Source organism: Protopterus annectens, chromosome 1.part1 (assembly GCF_019279795.1).
Source record: "Protopterus annectens isolate FY-2018-M chromosome 1.part1, PAN1.0, whole genome shotgun sequence".
NCBI classification, from domain to species: Eukaryota; Metazoa; Chordata; order Ceratodontiformes; family Protopteridae; genus Protopterus; species Protopterus annectens.
In genome coordinates, this window is record NC_056726.1 from 629,496,779 (window position 1) to 629,518,673 (window position 21,895).

Here is a 21,895-nt window from a genome sequence, read left to right on the forward strand (position 1 = left end):
GCAACGGACCACCAGATTGGCTTTCTTTTTTGGGAGGATAGTGTATTGGTTCTGTTTAATCCATGTACTCATGTAAGTGCTTATAGAGTGCATTTGTGTAGGATTCAGCAGTCGTAACCGTATTGTCCATCTGCACGGGGGTCATGAAGTTCGCCACTTCTGTCTTAAGAAGCATGACGTTGGCTTTGGAGAAGTTTTTTACCTTAGTTTCCTTAATGGTGGGTGGGGGAGGGATGCAGATATCTAGGGTGATTAGCTTATGGTCGGATCTGACCAACGAGGTGTTGACTTCATGTTGGTAATGACTGAGTCTAGGATACTGTTGCCCCTGGTGGGGTTTTGATAAGCTGATCCAGGGCATTGGAATTTATGAATTCCAGAAAGCGCTGAGCGAAGGAGTTGGTACCTGAGTAGTTTTGCCAGTTAATGATGGGGTAGTTGAAATCGCCCATTATGAGGTTGTTTGGTTGAACCCTAATATTTTCCAATATATCAAGAAAAGAGGAGTGGGAATCCTGGGGCATGGTGGGAGATTTGTAGCAAGCTACAGTTTGGATTGCAGTTTTGCCCAGAGTTAGTTGCACTTGGATAACCTCAGATGCATTATGCTGTGCAACTAGCATGGAGGTGTGGATATCCTTAATGAATATGGACACACATCTGCCTTTGATGTTCTGGTCTAGGTTAGATGGCCGAAAAGTGTGGTATGAGTTATAGTCTGGTAATACAGGGGTCCTCTCTAGAGCCTTGAAATAGGTCTCAGTCACTGCACGGATATCAATGTTCTCCATTTTAAGGAGTGCCTCGAGTGAGTGCATTTTGAGATTTAGACTTCTAGCATTGAGTAGCATTACCCTCAGTTTTTTCTTGCCTGTTCCTGTTACAGTGGTGAATTTGTCATTTGAATCTTGCGTAAAAAAGGCACTACAGGGGTGGCAAGAGCCTTAGCCAGTATCTGGAATCCCAGGGGTGACAGGTGCAGGTCATCTCTGGCAAAGCATTGTGTTCTGTCGACCATGTCGTCCCAGGCAGACAGATACTGGATCCCCTTAGAATGACACCAGAAGCTTAGCTAATTGTTGAAGTCAATCATTTTGTCCTTGTACTGCGGTATCATTCTGGGCGATATTAGGATGCTACTCAGGGCTAGGGTCATACCTGACTGGACTACAAGATTGGAGAGCTCTTCCATGTCTCTTTTCATGTAGTCCAGGGAGGTATGTCTTAGGTCGTTCACACCACCATGGACAATGACAGAGTCATATTTGTACTTGTTGTGGAGTGACCTGAGTGCGTGGGTTATGTGGCGGATCCTGGCACCAGACAGGCAGCTGAAAGTAACCTTCTCCTTGTTTAGCCTGGTGAGTGGGACATCAGTGTGCCTGACTATAGAGTCACCTATGACTAGTGTGTTGGGTACGTTGTTTTGCCTTACGGGCTGTGGTTTACTGGCACACTGAGTCTGTGGGCTATGTGTCGTTTGGGTTGTGTTGGGGGGTGGAGGTTGCTTGCATTTCTGCTTTGGAGGTCTCTGTTGCTTGAGATTATTATGATTGAGAGCATCTGCAAATGTTTTTGTGTTTCTAAGTGTGGATTTTGGTGGTGTAGGTTTAGTGGGACTATGTGATGAGTGTGGTGCTGTGCAAGTGTTTACCTTCTCCTCTTGACTGTAAAGTTCAGTCTTGGTTGGAGAAAGCTTTACCTCTAGTTTGGCTAGATAAGTGCATCTCTCACAGGCTGTGGTGTTGGGTGGTAGGAGGAGAGGGTTGTCTGTGTACATGAGGCAATTGCTACATTGCCTCAAGATGCCCAGATTCATCAGATAGACAGGAGAGAGCACTGGGAGCTAACCCTTGGACATGCCTGAATAAATAGCTACTTTCCTCTAGACAAGTGAGGAAAGTGAGTATAATAGGTGTTTTTCTCTAAGCAAGTGAGGAAAGTAAGTACAAAAACTGTTTTCTTCTAGGTAAAGAGGAAGGTTGAGTGTGGTAGTAATTTGTAGCTTATTTAGTGCTAACAGCAAGTTCTGAACAAGTGCTGAGCACGAATAAGCAAATTCAAGTGCTAAAACTAAGAATCTGTACCTGGATCATGTGGTAGATAGGCTACCTAGTGCTTACTACTCACACTGATAAGCTAGAATGCTTCCCTCCAACACAGAAAGGCTTGGGGGGCTCAGAAGCTTACAAACTGTCCTGGATACAGCAAATCTGTATCTGGACTAGACTAGTTACAGGAAAGGTGGGAAAGAAGCGCAAACATGGGCTTTTGAACCAGAAAGTTGAAAGTGGTGGAAAAACTGCCCAAACAGCCAATAAACTACAATTTCTGGGTCAGAAACCTCTCTTGTGTTAGATAGGCTACCTAGTGCTTACCACTCCAACTGATAAGCTAGAAGGCGTCCTTCCAAGACAGAAAGGCTTGGAAGGCTCAAAAGCTTACAAGCAGTCCTGGATACAGCAAATCTGTATCTGGACTAGACTAGTTACAGGAAATGTGGGAAATGAGCGCAAATGGGGGCTTTAAACCAGAAGGTTGAAAGAGATGGAAAAACTGCCCAAACAGCTAATAAACTACAATTTCTGAGCCAGAAACCACTCTTGTGGTAGATAAGCTACCTAGTGCTTACCACTCCCCACTGATAAGCTAGAAGGCTTCCCTCCATCACAGAAAGGCTGGGGGGGGGGGCGCAGAAGCTTACAAACAGTCCTGGATACAGCAAATCTGTATCTGGACTAGACTAGTTACAGAAAAGATGGGAAGCAAGCACAAACGTGGGCTTTTAAACCAGTAAGTTGAAAGAGATGGAAAAACTGCCAAAAGGCCAATAAACTACAATTTCCGGGCCAGAAACCACTCTTGTGGTAGATAGGCTACCTAGGGCTAACCACTCCCACTGATAAGCTAGAAGGCTTCCCTCCAACATAGAAAACCTTTAGGGGCTCAAAAGCTTACAAACAGTCCTGGTTACAGCACATCTGTATCTGGACTGGAATAGTTACAGGAAAGGCAGGAAACAAGCTTAGAATTTTTTTTTGGAAAGTGGAAAGGGAGAAAGGAGAAACAGAAGATAATTCAAAATTAAGGGACTAAGTGACTTGGCCTTCACAAATATTCTCTCTGTATTAGGTAGAATGAGCTAGTGACACTAGACTGGAATAGAGCTGGGACAGAGCTGAACAGATGTGACCGGTAGGATTGTCTGAAGTTAAAATATGATCTCACTGTACTCAGTTCAGTTAGCAAATGAGATAGACCCAGGGGGAGTGTTCAAACACAAATAAGAGGAGTGGGCAATTCCAAAGCCACCAAGAATAATACCAAAGCAAGAAAAGGGAGGGCGGGTGGGAAACTAACTGCAGAGACAGACAGAGACCACAGTATTTTATGAAACAATTAAATAGAAAAATAAAAAATCTACAGAGAGACACATACCACAATATTCAATGAAACAATTAAATACACAGAAAAATAAAATGCAGTACAATCTTTAACACTGCAAGTTTGTACTTAACTCAGCTAGTAATGCAGCTGAATGTAAGTATGTAGCAGAAACCAAACAACTCAGATATTGAGCAGTAATAAATTCAAAGATATGTGACTAACACTTATAAATACAGAGAAACCCTCTAGGCTAAGAGTTTAACACTGAATATCAATGAAGTGAAACAGAATACCCCCACTAACTGCAGAGCCACAGAGAGACCACAGTATTCTATGAAACAATTAAATAGAAAAGTAAATAACTACAGAGAGACACAGACCACAATATTCAATGAAACAATTAAATACACAGAAAAATAAAATGCAGTACAATCTTTAACACTGCAAGTTTATACTTAACTCAGCTAGTAATGCAGTTGATTGTAGGTATGTAGCAGAAGCCAAATAACTCAGATATTGAGCAATAATAAATTCAAAGATATGTGACTAACACTTATAAATACAGAGAAACCCCTCTAGGCTAAGAGTTTAACACTGAATATCAATGAAGTGAAACACAATAGCCCACACTAATTGCAGAGGCAGAGAGAGACCACAGTATTCTATGCAACAATTAAATAGAAAAATAAATAACTACAGAGAGACACAGACCACAATATTAAATGAAACCACTAAATACACAGAAAAATAAAATGCAGTACAATCTTTAACACTGCAAGTTTGTACTTAACTCAGCTAGTAATGCAGTTGATTGTAGGTATGTAGCAGAAGCCAAACAACTCAGATATCGAGCAGTAATAAATTCCAAGATATGTGACTAACAATTATAAATACACAGAACTCCTCTAGGCTAAGAGTTTAACTGAATATAAATGAAGTGAACCACAATAGCCCCCACTAACTGCAGAGACAGAGAGAGACCACAGTATTCTATGAAACAATTAAATAGAAAAGTAAATAACTACAGAGAGACACAGACCACAATATTCAATGAAACAATTAAATACACAGAAAAATAAAATGCAGTACAATCTTTAACACTGCAAGTTTGTACTTAACTCAGCTAGTAATGCAGTTGATTGTAAATACGTAGCAGAAGCCAAATAACTCAGATATTGAGCAATAATAAATTCAAAGATATGTGACTAACAATTATAAATACACAGAACTCCTCTAGGCTAAGAGTTTAACACTGAATATCAATGAAGTGAAACAATAGCCCAAACTAATTGCAGAGGCAGAGAGAGACCACAATATTCTATGAAACAATTAAATAGAAAAATATATAACTGCAGAGAGACACAGACCACCATATTCAATGAAACAATTAAATACACAGAAAAATAAAATGCAGTACAATCTTTAACACTGCAAGTTTGCACTTAAATCAGCTAGTAATGCAGTTGATTGTAGGTATGTAGCAGACTCCAAACAACTCAGATATTGAGCAGTAATAAATTTAAAGATATGTGATTAACACTTATAAATACGGACAAACCATCTAGGCTAAGAGTTTAACACTGAATATCAATGAAGTGAAAAACAATAGCCCCACACTAACTGCAGAGACAGAGAGAGGCCACAGTATTCTATGAATCATTTAAATAGAAAAATAAATAACTACAGAGAGACACAGACCACAATAATCAATGAAAATTAAATACACAGAAAAATAAAATTCATTACAATCTTTAACACTGCAAGTTTGTACGTAACTCAGCTAATAATGCAGTTGATTGTAGGTATGTAGCAAAAGCCAAACAACTCAGATATTGAGCAGTAATAAATTCAAAGATATGTGAATAACACTTATAAATACAGAAAAACCCTTTAGGCTAAGAGTTTAACACTGAATTTCAATGAAGTGAAACACAACAGCCCCCACTAACTGCAGAGACAGAGAGAGACCACAGTATTCTATGAAACAATTAAATAGAAAAATACATAACTACAGAGAGACACAGACCATATATCATCTAATTCATCTCTGTATGGAATAGTTAATGAAGGAGGGTGCCTGTGCCAACACCGTGCATGGGCCACCAGTGTTAACTCCTGTAGGAAAGTGCTGATTATCACAAGCAGTAGTTCATGGTGTGTCATAAATATGCAAATTAGTCAGAAATGAGGTCTTTCCTCATTGCAGCTAATGTGTCTCTGAATCACAAAATACCACTTTGTGGAAACAGTCCCTTTTTACCATAACTTTTACCACTGGCAGTGGGACTGTTTCTGAAAACTCGGGTATGCGCACCCATGCTGGAAATCTGTTAATGTGATCTGAATACAGAGTAAAAATAGATCTAATTTTGGTAACTGCAACAGACAAGCTAGACATACCTGTTTGAGTTATATTTACATGAAATACTGTTTATAACGTTAAGGAATTAAGTATCTATAACACTAAATGACATGAAAACAAACAAATCTTTTTGTAGTAAGCACTCTTTTTTGACAAACATTATTGATTTTTCTGAGGCAGAGAATAATGTTTCAGGCTGTGGGCCAGTAGATCAAATCCCTATATCTGATTAGTAAAAGCTTATAATACCATAAAACAGTTTTCTTATAAAGCAATTAAATGGCAGAGGTTACAACACCCTTCTTATAAAGTGAGTAGTGGTTGTCATGGAAGAAGCAAAGAGAGAACTCTGTGAATAGAAAAAACATGAAGTCCTTTATGGTTCCTAAGGTCCCACACTACTCAAATTATTCTCAATATGAGATACTAATACATTTATTTATGAATTATTAGGTCTGCAGTTTACTGTAAATTAGACAATGCCATTTGCACCAGCAAGTCTGCAGTTCTTCAACGATAGCTTAATTCATTTACTAACTGGCATCTGTAAAAAGGCATTAAACAAAATTCCTTTTTAAATACCAGGATATAAATTTCAGAGTACAAGTAATTCAAACTGGCAAATGAAATACTGAGGAATACATTAAAGATCTAGATACTGCTTTTCCAATACACTAATTTAAAAATGCATAATTCTTCCAATATAATTAATGCTGCTGAACTGCTAAACAGCATTTCAATGCACTAAACAGTACAGATCAGAAGCAGCTCATGCAGGTATTCAGCTTTAAAATATTAATTAGCTAAGTTACATAACATTATCGTGATGTCATTTATACTCGTAAACTGGAAAGTGGACAAAGAAATGGCCAATTGAAAAGTGAGAAGTTTCTTATATGAACAGACTTACTTCAAACATGTAACTACTGACTTGTCCTGTCCAAACATGTTAGAATAGTTTGCCTCCAACATATAATACTTACATAATTACAAACAAGGACATTTTTGTAAATTGTTTTATTAACAAACATCTGGAAATATATTTTTATTTCTGCAGCATCTTTCTAAGATCTGAAACAGGTTGTCAGTGCTTTTAAGAAGGTACACATCTGTTCTTCTTCTGAAGTCACTGTGCTAAATAAAGGGATCCAGGAAATTTCAGAGTATCAGGATAGTTTCTTCAGCACTTTCTAGTTGGAATCGGTTGCCATCACGGAATCCTGTAAACACTGTCAGTTGCACAGACCTTGACAACAACTGTATTCTCTACTTGCAGCACATATTTCATCATTTCCACTTTAAATCTCACATTCTCCAGTCAGTCAGGAAAAAGCCCTCAGACGCTTCCTACCCCACTGGAGAATGTGAGTTGCCCTGATGTCCTGGCCAAATTCCTCTACTGACTGGAAATAGCAATCTAGTGGCTATAAGCTCAGCATGATCTATTCAATCAAAAATTCAAGAAAGAAAGAGAGAAAATGAAAGGATGGGGGGGTCATAAAATGAGAGGTCTTGAAAATGTAAGTCACCACCCATGATTTGTAAGGCAATGTCTACATTAGAGTTGCTCCTATTTTGTCAATTTGTAGGTTTGCTTTGTGTCTGTAAAACAGTTCTGGCAAAAGCAGTGGAATAATTTGCTTTTGGTATTACTTTCCAAATAATGACACCTGTTATTTTTAATACATAATAGATTTGGATATTTTAGATAAATAATGTAGAACCAAATACATCCCGTGCATGGCACCATGCACATAGATGCCCCCCCCCACACACACACACACACACATATATATATATATATATATATATATACACACACAAACATACATTGTTATGTATATATTTTACAACAATGGGTTTCCTGGTTCTTGCCTGGGGTGCTATCTGTGTGGAGTCTACATGTCATCCCTTGGTTTGCACAGATTTTCTCTAGGTATTTCAGTTTCCTCCCATATCCCTAAAACAACCAGTACATGGACCAGTGATTATAAATTACCTGTATATGTGTGCTTGCAGAGTTTAAGTGATACAGAAGAAAGTCCTGCAATTTACTTCCATTCTCTACTTGCCTAATAATCTCTGTGGATGGTGCCAGCTGTTTGTGTGGCACCTAAAGCACAGAGAAGCACATATCTATCTATCTATCTGTCTATATATATCACACACACAAATATATATATATATATATATATATATATATATATATAGTTATACACATATATATATATATATATATATATATATATATATAAATATATATGATTTATATATATTATATATATGTGTGTGTGTGTGTGTGTATGTGTTTGTAAATAAATACATATATTGTATACATATGTGATGGCACACAAACACACACACATACACACACACACACACTCACATATTTCATTGCCATTTCAGACACTGGTGGCAAATATGTTACTATTTCCTGCAGTTCCACTGTAATAAATAAGACGTTTTTAATATGTGATCTATCTATACTAGGTTAGCTTCATTAACTGGTTAACTGCATCTCAGGATCTGCAGTTGTAAATTAATTTTTGCACACATCAGAATTCCATAAATGCAAGAATAATTATGTATATAAAATGACATTGCTCTATATGTCCATGAGGAAAATTGGATCCCTCCCTCTTAGTAAATGAGCTACCCTTGTAAACTGCATAAACAGAAATGTACTCTTTTCCCATGGGGCCAGATTGCAAAAGACTTGCTCTCAGTGTAAGTGACTTACTGCAGTGTAAGTCCCGTCTATAAACAGGCTTACACCTAGGGGTCCAGATTCCAAACAACCTGCTCTTAGTCTAAGCGGAATTGGGCCCAGTGTTAATATTTGTTGCATATTTTTGCACATATGGCACCCACCTGAGATCAACATTATTTAAATGGCACATTATCATATATAGATATTTAAAACATTGAACTTATAGAAATGTCACACTCAAACTTCAAACTCAGGGGATAACTATACCATAGTGAAAGAAAAAAACACATATTTTGGGGAATGAAATATGGATTTTTAATAAAATAAATGACTTACCTTTTTCACTGACACTTTCACTTTCAATTTCTACATCTTCACAGCTAGTATATCCTGGCGTTGATCCCCCTTCGTCTTCAGAACTACTAACTGACATTTGCCGTCTCTTTCCACCTCTTCTGTTTTTGTGAGGTTTGGGTGGAGGTGGTCTGATCGACTCAGACTGGTCTGAACTAAGGGAATCGTTTCTAAGCATGGTGTCCATCTTTTCTCGCTTAGGTTTTCGAATAAATACAGCAGAGCTAGGATCTAGATGACACTGTTTTCTAAAAGGATCAGTTTCCTTGGTTTCCAAATGGTCACTTGGAATTGGGCTTTGCCTAGGGGATGGTGGACTATGGTTTGCTAGTTGTTTGGAAACAGACATTTGTGCATCCCCAGTCCTTTCTACAGAATATGATCTCTGATTTTCTAGCTGAGGCTTTCGTTCTTGTACTCCCTGTTGTTGAGTTTGTTTTCCCAGTCTGTTTTCAGGCACCTCCCCTTCATCCACTTCTGTATGCGCCAGAGCAACATCACTATGCCTCCTTTCATGACGTGCTTTGGATACTTTAGCGTGCATTCTCATTTGTTGTTCTTCAGGATGTGGTTTCACAGGATATCTTGCCAGGTTAGGGTCGCTTCTGTATCGGGTCTGATATTCCTCTTCCTTCCTTTGTCTTTCTTCATCAGTAATTTTGTTTTCATCAAGTTTGTCAGGCACATCCTGGTACTCCTGCGATCGCCCTTTTTCTAATCTCCTCGATTCCCTTCTTTCCTTACGCTCCTTGTCATCGACATGTCTCTCACCTTGGGGTAGCGAAGACTTTGGCACTCGCTTTTTCAGACCTCCCTTACCATTCTGTTCAGAACCTGGTGCAGTCTTTTTCCTAGCATGAATTTAAAACAAGTTTCAGTAGTCAGTTTCTTAGTGAAAATACATTTTATATTGCTTGTTTCATAGATTGTTACTTACACTTATAACCATGGACTGGGTTAACAGGTAACATTAAATGCACATCAGAAATAAACATTTACCTCTAAGTACAATAGTAAAGTCTGTGCTGTACTCCTTTCAGTGCTTGTAATGAACAGAGTTTGATAACTTACTTATGAATTGTATGAATTCCTTTCTGTACTTATAAAATATAAACATATTCATGATTCCATTTCTGCTAAAAATGTACATGGAAATATGTAAATTTTTTTTTTTGTTTTACTTAACATCTTATTGCCACTGTTTTAAGTAATATCCCTTCAAAATTTTTACAGGGACTTCTTCACACTTATGCTAACACACATTGATTATATATGTTCTGCACTACACCTTCTGATAGAAGGATGGTCATACCAGTAGCTAATAATTACCTATAGCTGGGTTAGTAAACACCATAGATTAAAAGAAATTATATAAGCATCTATGCCAGCATACTCGTGTTTCATTCCTACATTAAAACTATAACAGTAAATATTTTACAAAATTAGCCAGTTATCCAGTTACCTGTGTTAAGTAATTCTGATTAGTGTGTTTACATCTGTTTCTAGGAAGTGGTATGAAATGCAAAGAAGTAAAAACATTAATGAAACATGAAGGGGGTGACAAAGAGCCATGGAATTTGAAGCCTCTGAACAGGGTGGTGTTAATATTGCAGTCCTGAACAGGTAAGCAGAGGTGTATTGTAATCATTTTAGTGCAACTAACTTCTAACATCTACCAGAGGAATGAATGAAGCAGTCTGGGGCCAAATGAGTCATCCTATTTTAAAAGAGGGTTTGTACTGTACCTAGCTCTCTTGTATCTGATGATATATACTAACATTTCAGTTTTCCCAGCACTGAGATACTTACTGTTTTCAGATTGTCATGCATTTTATACCATAGCTTTTTATGCTATACTCCAGAAAAGGAAGTAAGGTGGAAGCTGCTTTTAATGTGTGATACAGTGCATACTTTTACATATCACGCAGATGGTAACTCACTGCAAATAAAAATACCTGTTAAGGTAAGATTATGCATAACTTTTATTTTACACTGTGTATTATTACTGGGTGCCTCTGAAGTTACATGACAAAGTACTCATATCATACAGTGGTACAGACGTGGTATACTCCCCTTCTCTGAAATGAGAGACTCCTATTTTGGTGCAGACTTTTTTATCCTAAAAAAACATAGATGCTTATGTCCCCACTAGCACTTTATGCATATGGATGCCTAGCAATATCCATGTTATCATCACTCCTCTATATTACAGGAATGCTGAGGGTTGGTTGCTGTTATGTATATGACCCGGTTATACCAGAAATATAAAAACACAACTGAGAGGAATTATATAGCCTATCAGAATAGTCTGTTAAAAAGGCAAGAAGGGGAATTATCCACCCTTTACAGAATGAGAATAAATGATATGTGAGAAGTAACTTGGATATCTTTTCTGGCCTTCTGAATTTTCAGTGAACAGATTCTTTACATCCTTGAGATAAAATAACCAGTTTATGTATTCTAAGGAAAGGAATGCACTGTGTGAAAAATATATCACAATATTTTTGCAAACTGTGAGTAATACAGAAGGCAAAAATGACAACTATACCAACAGAGGCCAAATGATATCACAAACTTAAAAACCTCAAATAATTACACATACTAAATAACAATGAAAGTTATTTCAGTCTCCTCAGTTAATAATGCTGTATGTCTCCCAATATATACTGAAACTATTTCAGAACATGTGAAATACATATTTTAAATGCCAGCAACTTTGTATCTCTCATCTCAATCTCATATTACATTTACCAGCTTATATAGCAGAACCTATGATAAATCACCAAGTAAAGGAGCGTAGTATTGCTGGAAGTGAATTCAAACTCAAGTCTTGGTGAGTACCTTCATCAGGTGGAACCTGTCTTCAGATCACCAAGATGACACTGATATATAATCGGTATTTTATAGAGCATATATCATGGACAGCAGTAGGTTAAAAATGAAAAAAAGATAGCTGGGTCCACAAGACCCAAGATAAAAAAGTGCCCACTCCTGGTAGGCTCTCCGGTGTCAGGACTGGAAAAAATGACAATGTAGAATCCTCAAGACACGGAAACATTCCTACAATAGGGCCAGGCAAGCCCAGGGAAGGATGCCCCCTGTTGTAAAAGGAAGTAGTAGTCCACAAAAATCACAAAAACCCATAGGCTAGAAAACAGCCACGCAGACAATAGACTGCAATATTCAGGATAAAAAAGAAATTCTGTATTGTTACTATTATGCAAGAAGCCCGGAATTTCCAGACAGAAGATATACAAAAAGATTAAGAGAGAAATCAGAGGAAAGAAAAATACTTGCACAAGAAAAACTGTCAGAAGCTTCAAATGCAAATTTGTGTTCATTAATAAAACAGATTTATGAAAAACGCTATATAGACCAATAAACCTTGGGCTGTTTGGAAAAATAAGATTCTTCACAGATGGTCAGCAAAGATATTCTTGTAACTGGAGATTCAGTTATTAGAAGAACTGATTTGCAGAGATGATAATGAACATCGAGTAGTGTTATGCTTGCCAGGAGCAAAAATAGAAGATGTGAAGCAAGCCTTGGGACACCTTAATGTAAGGAAGTATGGATCTGTTTTTATTCATTTTGGTACAGATGATGTCACCATCAAAGATTCTCTGGATGTTAGTTGGGAACTAGATAGTAGCCCTCCTAGATATTATAGCTTATACTGGTGTTAGGACATATTTTTCACAAATCACCTATAGAAAGGATAGTCAGGTCACTGTGAATGAAAATATTTTTTGGATAAACACCTACATGGAAAAATGTCCTATTTTAAAAAATGGAAATGTGTAGAGCATCCAAGCCTTCTTTTGGGCACACGTGTTCACACAGGATGGTATGCATTTTTCTAGATCAGGGAAGAAAATTTTTGCAGCAGACATTTTCCAATGTTTGACAAACACTAGCCGGGATTTTTGCCAGGTCAGAAATGTAACAGTTCACAGATAGCAACATTTGATGCATCTCTGATGGTTGTTAATGCTAGGAGCATTAAAAATAAAGATTTTTTATTAGAAAATTTGCTATATTCCCACAAGATTGATGTTGTTATAGTTTGTGAAACATGGTTAAAGAACAATGACTGGAAACCAGTTCTGTCAGGGTATAAATGTTTTTACTGTAACAGACATTCTAACAAAAAAAATCAGGTGGAGGTGTTATGATAGGGATTAAAGATAGTTATGAGACTTGTGATTATTACATGTTCAGTGATAACACCGATACTATAGACTGTATAACTGTGACAATAAAGACAACCCTGGAACATATAGCAATTGTTGGAATGTACAGACCACCAAAGTCAAGTGCAGATGACCTAGAGGAATTCATACATTTCTTACATTAAACACGAGGGAAGGATAATATTAGCTGGGGACTTAAATTTACCAGAAACAGACTGGAATAATATTGATTCAACAATGTTAGTAAAGAAATTATTCACAGAGTATATTCAGGAACAGCAAATGCTTCAGATTGTAAAAAAAAAAACTACCAGGGGACAGAATATACTAGATATTGTGTTCCCTAAGAAATTACTGTAATTTCAAGTCAAATTTTACCACCACTGATGTGCAGTGATCATGGGGTCATAGGTTCATAGGTTCATAGGTTCATACTAGGCTATCTGCCCAAGGGCATTTATAAGCCTAGCCCATAGTTATTTGGCTTTCGCCACCCCTTTAGTTTGAATAAAACTATGCCCATTATTTTGCTGTGCCTCTGTCAAGCAGTGACACTGAAGTAATCCCTGGGGTATATCTGCGATCCCCCATCCATTGGTCAAGATTCCTCTTGAACAAGGCCAGCGAGGTGCTCTGCCTCACATGTACCGGGATTTTGTTCCACAGCATAGGGAGTCTCTGGGTGATGAATCTGTCCCTCCAGCACATTCTATTAATAACCGTGTCAAGGTTTAAGTCTCCCGCCCTTGTGGTTCTGAGGGATCTAGATTTTTTGAGGTGAAGCATATTCATCAAATCAGGGTTTGACATGGCCTTATATGTCAGGCACAGGTCACCTCTGAGCAAGCGGTATGAGACTGAATAGAGCTGGAGTTCTTTCAGTCGGGCAGCATAAGACATATTTTTGAGACCATTTATCCTTTTGGTGAGGAACTTTTGGGGCCTTTCCAGCTGCTGCAGGTGTCGGGTCAGATACATTCCGAATGGGGCATTGTACTCAATCATAGGTCTTATGAGTGATGAGTACAGGGGACGATGACCTCCCTTGATCTAGATGTGAATCCCTTCATGATCAGGTGGGCAATGTAGAAGGTTTTCCTAACTACTTTAGCAACATGAGTGTCAACCGAAAGGCTACTGTCAACCTGGGTCCCCAGATCCCTGATGACTTCTTCTGTGCTCAGTGGATTGCCACCTATATGGTAGCTAGGGTAACCTTGTTTTTCCCGAAGGGTATGACTATGCATTTCTTGGCATTTAACTTTAGGCCATGGCTCTGGCACCAGTTATCCGTTTCTGTGAGGCCCTTCTGAAGGATATCTGTGTCAGATGTGTTTTCGACTATGGGGCCCAGTTTGCAGTCATCTGCAAACTTTGTCAGCCATAACCCTCCTGTGTTTGCTTGTACTTCAGAAAAGTAGATGCCGAACAAGAGTGGACCCAGGACTGAGCCCTGTGGGACACCACTTGTGACAGGCTTTGAGTCTGACATGGCTCCAGCAACTCTGACCCTGTGGGTTCTGTCACTTAGCCAGTTTGCAACCCATCTTGTGATGTATGGGTTTACATTCAAGCTGATGAGTTTTTCGATGATACCTGAGTGGGGTATTGTGTCGAAGGCCTTTGCCAGGTCAAGGTAGGCTGTATGGACTGCCTTTCCCTCATCAATGGCCTTGGTGACTGTTTCAAAAGTCAACCAAGTTTAAAAGGCATGATCTGCCTTTGACAAAGCCAAACTGGGTTGGATCCAAAGTCTGCAAGTTCCCTGTCTTTATTTATGAGTTCCATTATGATCCTCTCCATGGCTTTGCAGATAAGGCTTGTCAAGCTAATGGGACGGTAATTTCCAGGGTCGGTGGAGGCACCGCCCTTGTGAAGTGGGACCACAGTCGCCGTGCGCCACTCCTTGGGTACGTATCCTGAGGTGAGGCTAAGATTAAACAGCTGTCCTAACTGCGGGTTTAATTCCTCATTGAGTTCGTGGAGCACACAGCCGGGGACACCATCCGTCCCATGGATGCTGTGTTTTGCTTTGGAGAGAGCAGTTCTCACCTGGGCGTTTGAGATGTTTGGGGGCTACAATCCTCTGGTATAGATATCTCTCCTTTGGGGAGGGGGAGAAGTTTGCACTGAACCTGTCAGCCAGTATGTTGGCAATGTGTGTAGGTTCAGTAATCTTCACATCATTTTGAACTAATTCTGAGCATATCTGGGAGTTTCCTCCTAGGTTTCTAACATAGCTAAAGAAGGCCTTATGATTGTCTTTTGAGTCCTTGGCGATTTTTCTCTCAAAATTTGCCTTGGATGATTTTATGAGAGCTCTTAGTTTTTTACTTATAATGATCAAAGGTGTCTTACCTTTCAAGGATTTTGCTCTATCTTGTAGTAGCTTCCTCCTTTTGTTGTAGAGCCTGTTTATGGCTGGGGTCCACCAGACTGGACGCTTGCCTTTGGTACAAAGAGTCTTAGTTTTGTTTGGGATTGCCTGATCCATGCAGTCCTGTAGGTGCTGGTAGAAGGCATTTGTAAGTGATTCAGCGGTTTGAGTAATGTTTACCACTGGCTCAGGGGCCTTAAAGGAGACCACACTAGATTTTAGAAGTGTGAAGTCGGCTTTTGAGAAGTTTTTCACTGTGGTCTTTTTATTTCAGGTGGGGCGGATGAGGACCTCCAGCGAGATTAGTTTATGATCTGATCTCACCAGTGAGGGTATACTTCGGTGTTGAACATTGTGATCCCATGTTCGTGATGATGAGATCAAGTATGTTTTCTCCTCTTGTGGGGATGGTGACTAGTTGTTCCATGGCATTTGAGTTTATGAACTCCAGGAACCTTTGGGCTAGAGTGTTTGGGCTTGAGTAGTGTTCCCAGTCTATATTAGGGTAGTTGAAGTCACCTAGTATGATGGTGTTTGGAGATACATTTATCCCTCCATTGTTTTCAGGAAGGCCATGTGAGGTTCCTGAGTTTGAGAGGGTGGCCTGTAACATGCTACAAATTGCAGAGCAGTCTTGCCTATGGTTAATTGCACCTGGATGGTCTCCGATGCATCGTGCGTTGCCACCAACCTTGAGGTGTGGGTGTCCTTTATGAATATGGACACCCCCCCTCCTTTCTTGGTGTTGTCTGGATTTTGGGGCCGGAACACATGATATGAGGTGAAACCTGATAGTGCTGGGGTGCTCTCAGGAGCCTTGAACCAGGTTTCTGTCACAGCACAGACATCGATGTTCTCCATACTGAGAAGGGCCTCGAGTGCATGCATCTTGAGATTGAGACTTCTGGCATTGAGCAGCATTACCCTTAGTTTTTTTACTTTTTTGTGTTCTAGGGTGGTAGGTTTAGAATTTGAGCCTTGCCTAAAAAGGCACTATGGGGTGGCAAGAGCCTTTGCCAATATCCGGAAGCCTAGGGGTGACAGGTGCAAGCCGTCCCTTGCGAAGCAGTGTGGCTTGTCCAGCATGTCATCCCAGGCAGACAGACATTGGATCCCCTTTGAATGACACCAGAATTTAAGCCAATTATTAAAGCTGATCATCTTATCACTGTATTGTGGCATCATTCTAGGTGAAGGTAGGATACTGCTCAAGGTCAGGGTCATACCTGCCTGGGCTACATAATCAGAGAGCTCCTCAATGTCTCTTTCATGTAGTCCAAGGAGGTACGTCTCAGGTCGTTGACACCAGCGTGGACAATGACTGAGTCGTACTTGTATCTGCTGTTGAGAGACCTGAGTGCTTGTGTTATGTGGCGGATTCTAGCGCCCGACAGGCAGCTTACTGTGACCTTCTCCTTACTCAGTCTGGTGAGCGGGACGTCAGTGTGTCTGACTATGGAGTCACCTATGACAAGTATGCTTGGTGTTGTATTTGGCCTTAAGGGCAGTGACTGCTTTGCACACTGATTTTGTTGTTTATGTGTTGTTTGTGTGGTGTATTGAGTTTGCAGTTGCTTGGGTGTCTGCTTTGGAGGCCTCTGCTGTTTAGGTAAATTTTACTCAGAGCCTCGAGTATGTCTTAGTGTGTTTATGTGTTTGATTCAGTGGTGTGGTTGAGTTATGTGAGACTGGTATTGTGGTGTGTGTAGTTGCCTTCTCCTCCTGCCTGGTCTTGCCAGTCCTGAGTTGAGAGAGCTCAGCCTCCAGTCTGGCTAAATAGCTGCATCTCTCACAAGTGTTAGTGTTACGTGGGAGGAGGAGAGGGTTGTCCATGTACATGAGGCAATTGTAACATTGTCTCAGAATTCCCAGATTCACCAACTGGGCAGGAGAGGACGCCAGCATCTGACCCTTCGACGTGCTAGAAAGAATTATGAGTTGGTAGGAGACAGAAAAGTAGTGGGCTTAGCAGAGGAGTGCTTGACCTGCTAAGAGAATGATTATAAGACAAGGGATATGCTTATAAGACAAGTGCTGAGCTTTTTGAGAAGAAAAAGCTATTTGGAACAAGTGCTGCACTTTTTAGTGTAGGTGTAAACTGTTTAGGTTCCTAACAGAGCAGTTCTAAGGGAAAAATTGAAGAACAGACTTTCTGGGGCCAGAAAGAGTTTAACCTTGTTTAACCGGTGCTGCCCGATGCTGCTCTAGTGGCAACTCCGTGCTAAATCGCGCTAAAGCACGTTAAAGCGTGCTTGATAGCAGGGGCTGGAAAGAAGCAGGAATAGACCCAAAAGGGAAAATAAAACTACAGTTTCAAGTCAGTAACCACCTCTACGGGGGGCAGGGAAGCTGCTCAATGTTAGTCACTGCCACTGATCAACAGACAGACCCTCCTTCAGCCCAAGCAAAAATGGCCTCACAGAAACTTTCAAACAGTTCAGGAACAGCAAGCCTGTAACTGAACTTTTTAACTCTCAGAAAACTGGGAAAAAGCAAGATTTTTTTGTTTTTGTTTTTACAGAGATAGCAGAGGTTCACAAGTAATATCAAGTTATAACAGTGCAGTAAATGACCCCACACAAGAGTGCTAGGTCAAGGACAGAAAATATGCAAGTTTTAAGAAAAAAAACGATTTAAAATTAAGTGCAAACAGGAAATTCAGCAAACAGCTTTTGGTTGTGCTCTAAATACAGCTACTAATACAGAAATCAAGTTTAACAAGCCAGAAAATGCTCAAGCTAGGCAGCTATGCAGAAAAACTTAGCAAATAAACAGAGAAAAAATACTTAAAATCTCAAAAGTGGCTCCCTTCTTCTCTCAGCGTTTTTTCCTCTTGGAGGGTGCTTCACCAACAGCCAACAGTTAATTTGTTGCTAGATAGTTCTGCCAAACTGAGATCTAAGTCAATGCACAGAAGGTTAATTACAGATTATAGGGACGCAAAACAGTTACTATATAAAACTAACTGGGGTGACGTGTTCAGTGGAAAAACTGCAGATGGAATGTGAAAAGTTTTGAGAGAGAAATTGTTTGAGTGCAAAAAGTCAAAAAAATGTTTAACATCAGGATCTAGGCATGCAACATCAGGGGGCTATATTTCCATAAGAACAAGATACCTGATTAAGGTAAGAGACAAAAAATATAAGAAATGGAAGAGAGGTTGAACTACAACTTTGAAAACCGAAATAAACGAGCTGGACAAACAGATTAAGCATAGTGTTAGACAAGATCAAGAAAAATCTGAAGAAAATTTATATAAAGATATTGAGCATAATAGCAAACCTTTTTATAGATACATAAGATGTGGAAGGAGTAAAGATACACAAATTGATAAACTGTGTGCAGATTCCAAAATGTATTCTCAGACACAACAGATTATAGATATATTTACAAAATCTTATGCAAAACAGTTTGGCTCCACAAAAGGGGTGGTGAGTTGTCCTAGTGACATCCAGGTAACCCCAGATACTGGAATCAAATTAGATTATATTGAAAAAGAACTGTGCAAACTGGATCCAAACAAAGCACAGGGAGGAGACAGAATAAGTAACAATGACCTGAGAACACTTACTTACACTGCCATTACATCTATTATTCACTAGGTCATATAAATATGTGGAGATTCCTCAAGATAGGATACATGCTGTCTTTAAGGGAAAGGGGAGTAGGACAAACCCAGAATCATATGGACCCTTAAGTCTACTTTCATCTTGTGGAAAAATAATGGAGAAGGTAATACTGGATAAGGTATTGTCAGAACTGGATAGGTTTGGACTTGAAACCATGTATCAACATGCATATGTGGAAAATTGATCTATTACCACCTGTAACATGATGTTCTATAACAATATAATAACAGCTATGAATGAAAAATTGTGCTGTTATGTGATTTATATAGATTTAACTTCAGCATTTAACACGGTCATGCACAAAACACTGATCAATAAATTAGTACAACTAGGTATTGATGTACTGTTGATAAGATGGATAGCTGCGTGGCTTAGAAATAGGACTTGGCAAGTATCACACACCAACTGGACAGGTGAAATACTTGGTTACAGTCAAGGTGTCCCACAGGGCTGTGTACAAGGCCCTTACTTGTTTAGATTGCATCTTTCAGACCTTACTTTTTCATCTGAGGTGTTCTACAGACTATATGCTGACAACCTGAAATTGGGTAAACAGATTACAAATGTTACAGATAAGGCATGTCTTCAAAATAATTTGTCTAAATTGACCATTTGGGCACAGGAAAATAATATGTTGCTAAATACATCAAAAACTAAGAATATGAGATTTGTGAGACATAAACTGAAAGGTGAATATTTAATACAGCACACAGTGATTGAAACTGTAGACTCATTTAAGGACCTGGGTATATGGGTAGAGTCAGCTATGAGTTTTTCTAATCATATCAACCAATTGGCAAATGATAGTTACAGAACTATAGGTTGCATAAAAAGATTTATAAAGTCTAGGAAATCAAACATAATGAAGTCATTGTTTGTTAGTTACATTAGACCCAAACTTGAGTATGGAATAACAATATGGAAACCCTATAGGAAAACAAGCATGAATAAACTGGAAAGAGTACAGTGGAAATACAATAAGGGCATCCATGGATGTGAAAATATAAGTTATTATGAAAGACTAAAATATCTGAACTTCTACAGTGTCTCTTACAGATATTTAAGAGGAGATCGTATTCAGGTATATAGGGTAGTTAGGGACAACTACCTCTGGAAATGTTTGGGTTATCAAAAAGTACTAGAGAATCGTCAGATAACCTATGTAGAAGATTGTATAGGAATGAGAAGTGTACTAATTGGTTCTCTGACAGAGTAGATGATGCTTGGAACAGACTACCAAATTACATTAAAGCAAGTACTAGTTTAGATATTTTTAAGAACAGCCTGGACATTTATTATGAGAACAAGTGTTTTGGCATACTGGCAAGCTAGAAAGGCTTTAATGCCCGTGCTTGAAACATTTGTATGTATGTAGGTATTTCTGTAAAGAAATGACTGAGGAAGTGTGAAAATATAAAGAATTTTTGAAAGGTATAAAAAAGAAATATGGACATGGGAAGGGGAGAGAGAGATCTGATATGATGCAATATTTATGCAAAGGAGAATGACAAATTAATCAACACAAAAAAAGCTGCCCCACAGACATTCACACAGAAATATAGGCAAAGGCATCCAGATATGGAAAATTTCACAATAAAAAAAATAAGATCGCAAAGAGGGAACACAGAACAGAAAATCTGTCAAGTAGAAGTTAAAAAAATAGAAGCAGAAGTTATGGAATACTTGCAAAGTGGAGGATTTAGTGTAGAAAATCTAAGATAGGTTATATCACAGCCTGATAGAATAGCAAGTCCCCAAAGTAAGAAGAAAAAGGTGGAGCAGAAAACACCTGAAGAAGAAATATGGACATGGGAAAGAAAAAGAGATTTAACAAGGTGCAATATTCATGCAAAGGAGAAAGCAAAACTAATCAATACAAAAAAGAGCAGCACCAAAGATATCTGAGGAGAAATATAGGCAAAGGCATCCAGATATGGAAAATGTTACTACACAAAACATAAGAAAACAAAGAGGAAAAGCAGAAAAGTGGATTAGTAATGGAGAAGTTAAAGAAACAGCAACTGAGGCTATGGAGTACCTGTGAAGTGAAGGACCAGATAACACTGCAGCAGGATAGAACAATGGACACCCAAATTAAGGCTAAACTAGTGGAGTGAGAAGCATCTGATCAGTTGCCATATGAAGATACTTTGGAGGCTTCCACAGGAAACCAGTACAGACATTCAGCTGGAGCTGGACAGCAAGGGAAGGGTGGCAACTCTGAAGCAGTCAGTGTTGTGGAGTGATATGCCAGTGAGTTCCCATATGAAACAGCAATGAATGACACAGGATGAAACTGAAGACAATGTGGCACAGGAAGACTTATTTATTTATTTATTTTACATTTGTTAACTGGGTTAGTCCAACTGAGCATTTGGCTCATTTTCAGTGGAGACCCGGGGAGAAAAGCTTCTCAGTCAGTTTTTAAATTTTACAAACAAACAGTTAAGAAATTATTAATTGCAGCTAAACAAACAGTTAACAAGATAACATTTACAATAATCTACAGAAAACACTTGAGTACAATGTCATAAAAGGAATAATGCGTTCATAATTCCTGTTTGGTTATATACAGCATATGTACAAAAGGAAGAGAATGGAGATGAAGTGGTTACACAGTGAGACAGAGGGGTAGAAGTTTATTATGACAGACAGGGGAGGAAAGGAAAATGAGGGAGAAGGAATAGAAGGGAAGGATATAGTGGGAGAACAGGGAAATAAGAATGAGAGGACTAGTGGAGGGGGAGGTATTAGAAGCTGGGGTAGGGTAGTTTCAGGGGGGATGACTACAGTGGCAGGATGTTCAGATGCTCTGAAACTTTATATGGAATGCCCGCAGGAAATGGAGAACAAAGAATGTCCCTCAGTTTAAAAGAAAATGAT

General features: G+C 39.0%; 1 protein-coding gene across 20 annotated transcripts in view; it reads right to left on the bottom strand.

Moving 5' to 3' along the window:
* Window positions 1-21,895, bottom strand: part of LOC122806573 (regulating synaptic membrane exocytosis protein 1-like) — a 3,343,889-nt gene that overhangs the window by 1,699,791 nt on the left and 1,622,203 nt on the right. For all 20 annotated transcript variants that reach the window (XM_044077123.1, XM_044077214.1, XM_044077165.1 and 17 more), the window contains one exon: window positions 8,796-9,664. In XM_044077123.1, coding sequence (XP_043933058.1) covers window positions 8,796-9,664 — 869 coding nt within the window. The remainder of the gene's footprint in view (window positions 1-8,795; window positions 9,665-21,895) is intronic.